This window comes from Leucopleurus acutus, assembly GCF_964270905.1.
Source record: "Leucopleurus acutus genome assembly, chromosome: 10".
NCBI lineage: Eukaryota > Metazoa > Chordata > Mammalia > Artiodactyla > Delphinidae > Leucopleurus > Leucopleurus acutus.
The window spans coordinates 91455408-91459526 of NC_139153.1; the positions used below are offsets into that span (position 1 = coordinate 91455408).

Below are 4119 nucleotides of genomic sequence, written 5' to 3' on the forward strand. Positions count from 1 at the left end.
TTCTGTCTTCAGAAAAAGAAAGAAAGGATGAAGATAAAGAGCAATTTTAAGATTGGATAAAAAGAAACTGGACTCTACACTTGGTAAAGTACAAAAAGGACAAGTGAAAAGGGAAGGGAGGGTGTGGGTTGGGTTGACAGGAACGCTGGAACAGAATTTGTGTTTAACTCCATGGAGAGGCAGCAAACAGTGAAGAAAATGATTGCTAACGATGCCCAGCTAGAATGTGGGGATCCTCAGTGTGAAAAACGCAAACCTACTTGTGTTTAGTTCAGAAGCTTTGTGTCACTGAGAAAGCTTTAACTCTGATCAAACGCCACAAAATTACATTTCCATACTTTAAATTTACCAATTAGAGTCTTGACAGCAAATCGTCAGGGTGAATTGTCAGTGTATGTGCCACAATGCTTTCCAGAACCGCTTTGCTAACTACCAAGTGGCAGAGCGATGACTGAACATTCTTAAATAAGTCGTATTTATTGCAGATTTGTCTGGTTTACCTCGCTAAACACCGCCAGCCTCTTGGTGCAGTACTACTGGTTGCCGCACGGGGACAGCACAGGATCAAGAAGAAGAAGGCAGGCTACTCACCAAGCAGAGCTCCTCTCTACTGAGAATCACTCAATGGCAAGACGTCGCTGAGGGGTGGGGTAGAAGCTCCGTCACAGTCAGCAAGGAGTTGGGGGTCTTTGGATTCGTTTTAAAACAATGTTGGAGCAGAGGCAAGTTAGAAGCACTTCAAGCATCAATGAAATCCGTATGAAAAGCATCTTGAAAAGGTAAATAATCACAGACTTGGTCTAGATCTCTGTTCCCCGCAGTAACCGCCAGCTGCATGTGGTTACTGAATGGAATTAGGATGTGCTGTGGGTTTGAAATACATACTGGACTTTACTTAGTACTTAAAAAAAAAAAAAAAAGAGTAAAATATCTCACTAATAATTTTTACAGTGATTACATGTCATAAGGATATCATTTGGGATATTTTGGATGAAATAAAATACGCAATTAAATTCATTTTATTAGTTTCTTTTTCCTTTTTAAAATGTGGCTACTAGAAAATTTAATATTCTATACATGGCTCTCATTATATATCTTTTAGTACTAATTCTAAAAATATTCCATTTTTAGATGGGATTTAGATTTCCTGAATGTTTTTCTTGACTTAAGGATGACTTCAGAAAGTAATTTCTATTTGGAATGAAAATGTATTGTAGTCTGAAATTATAATATTAAGTTGGTTACTGTGTCCCAATACACAGATAATCTTTGAATCTTGTAACACTGCATAAGAAAATGTTCTTTCTTGTCTTACATTAAAGCTTCCTCCAGGGGATTTAATGGGATAAAAATCCCTTGTTTTCTCAGAAGTCTAGCAAATAAGAGGGTGAATGATCACGGTAATTATCTCTAAATGAGGAGAAGTGATCTGATAAGTGGTTTTGCCAAAGACAATGTTCACGTGATCCATTGAGGGGAGACTCCTGAAAATGGTTGCTTGTAGTACCACAGTGATTTCCTGAGAGAGATTGTGCTATTTCCTGTTTGAGGATCTTTGAACATATTGTAGATTCTCTGTGCTTTCCATATTGATTGAGGTGGAGAGAATTTAACCTGCTGTCATGTGTGGGACGGTCATATCACAGTGATTCTCAAACTTGGCTGCACATGATAAGCCCCTAGGAAGCTTTAAAAAAATCCCAGCTGCCCAGCCCACACCCTGGACAAATTAATCTTTGGAGGATGAAACCCAGGTATTTACCATGTGCAACCAAGTTTGAAAAGACTGGTATAGTTAAGAGTGTGGGCTCTGCAGTCAAATCCCAGCCTGGCCACTTCCTAGCCATGTGACCCTGGGTAAGAAACTTAACCTCTACAAACACTATGGTAGAAAATGGGTGATGAAAGTAACACACCTAGTAGGATTGTCATGTGGTTTAAATAAGATAACCTATGGAAACCACTTAAAAGAGGGCAGGCATGGAGTAAGTTTATTATGAACTAATAGCTTTCTTCTTTCATATTAATTTCTCTGGGAGACATTCCCAGCCATAGTCCCCACCTTGACACAAATTCATCTGGTGGATTGCATGTATTTTCCTATAACATTGCTTCATTCATACATAAATTCATTTTACAAGTAGTCATGAAGCATCTACTGTACTCCGAGAGTGATAGAAGACCCAAAGGAAGTACGTGCACCTGCCTCACCCCCTTGGATTTTAATGTCCCTTGTACGTCTGTGTTTTCCCAGTCAGATCATAAGCATCGTGAGCTCTGAGACCAGGTTTCATGCCTGGCCAGCCCCAGGCCCCAGCACCCAGCACTGCCGACGGGAAACTGCAGGGCACTCTGCTGGGTACCAGGGAGCAGCCCGCTTGTCCTCAATATGTATGTTTCCTCAAGTGTAAATTGGAGATAATCCATCCATGACTGTTGTGAAGATTACAGGTCTGACCACGCGCTGTGGATACAGCTTGTCAGTGTCCACTGTCAGACCCTCAGGATGCAGTGCCCACCAGGGGGCAGCAGGTCTCGGCCGAGCGGCCGGCCGCCGTCGACGTCAGGACCAGCGCCCCGCCCCGTGACCGTGACCCTGGGCGGCGCGGGGGCAGCGTACAGCTCCGCAGGCTGCCGGCGCGGCGGGAGTCCTTCAGGCCGCGCGATGGGTGCCGAGGCCTCCGGGAGCGGGCCAGCGCTGCGGGAGCTGGTGCGCGAGGCCGAGACCAGCCTGCTCGAGTGCAAGGTGTGCTTTGAGCGGTTCGGCCACCGCCAGCAGCGGCGCCCACGCAACCTGCCCTGCGGCCACGTGGTCTGCCTGGCCTGCGTGGCCGCCCTGGCGCACCCGCGGACGCTGGCTCTCGAGTGCCCCTTCTGCCGGCGAGCCTGCAGGGGCTGCGACACCAGCGACTGCCTGCCGGTGCTGCACCTCCTGGAGCTCCTGGGCTCCGCGCTGCGCCCGGCCCCAGCGGCCCCGCGCGCCGCCCCCTCCGCCCCCGGGGTCCTCACCTGCCACCACGCCTTCGGAGGCTGGGGGACCCTGGTCAACCCCACTGGGCTGGCGCTGTGTCCTAAGACGGGGCGGGTCGTGGTGGTGCACGACGGCAGGAGGCGTGTCAAGATCTTTGACGCGGGGGGAGGATGTGCGCATCAGTTCGGAGAGAAGGGGGACGCCGCTCAGGACATTAGGTATCCACTTGACGTCACCGTCACAAACGACTGCCATGTGGTTGTCACCGACGCCGGCGACCGCTCCATCAAAGTGTTTGACTTCTTTGGCCAGATTAAGCTTGTCATCGGAGGCCAGTTCTCCTTGCCTTGGGGTGTGGAGACCACCTCTCAGAATGGGGTCATGGTAACTGATGCGGAGGCGGGGTCCCTGCACCTCCTGGAAATCGACTTTCCAGAAGGGGTCCTCCGGAGAACTGAACGGTTGCAAACTCACCTGTGCCATCCCCGGGGGGTGGCGGTGTCCTGGCTCACCGGGGCCATTGCGGTCCTAGAGCACCCCCTGGCTGTGGGGACCGGGGCCTGCAGCACCACGGTGAAGGTGTTCAGCGCAAGTATGCAGCTCATCGGCCAGGTGGATGCCTTTGGGCTGAGCCTCTTTTTCCCCTCCAAAATAACCGCCTCCGCTGTGACCTTTGATCACCAGGGGAACGTGATTGTTGCCGATACTTCTAATCTGGCTGTCCTATGCTTAGGAAAACCTGAGGAGTTTCCAGTACTGAAGCCCATCATCACCCATGGTCTTTCCCATCCTGTGGCACTGACCTTTACCAAGGAAAATTCTCTTCTTGTGCTGGACAGTGCAGCCCATTCTATAAAAGTCTATAAGGTTGACTGGGGGTGATGGTGGGAGTCTTGGGGCCTGGCATCAGAAGCCCTGGAGCTGCCACTGCTGGATTGTTGAACACTGGATAAATTACTTAATCTCATCTGTTCAACAGAGATAATTATAAGTGCCTGGTAGACTTACAAAGGTTGGGACAATTATTAAAGGATAATAATTAAATCTATGATTTATGGATTATGTACTCCCTGTGCTAAGAAATTTGCTAATATTAGCTCCTTTAATCCTTACAATTACCCAATTTCTATTATGAATCCCATTTTAGA

At 48.4% G+C, this 4119-nt stretch overlaps 1 protein-coding gene across 1 annotated transcript; it reads left to right on the forward strand.

Annotated features, from left to right (window-relative positions):
• Positions 1-2665: 2665 nt before the first annotated feature.
• NHLRC1 (NHL repeat containing E3 ubiquitin protein ligase 1) lies at positions 2666-3853 on the forward strand (the record flags this gene model as incomplete). Its single annotated transcript, XM_082847358.1, has 1 exon — positions 2666-3853. The coding sequence occupies one exon, from the start codon at positions 2666-2668 to the stop codon at positions 3851-3853; it is 1188 nt and encodes a 395-aa protein (XP_082703484.1).
• Between the last annotated feature and the right edge of the window lie 266 nt (positions 3854-4119).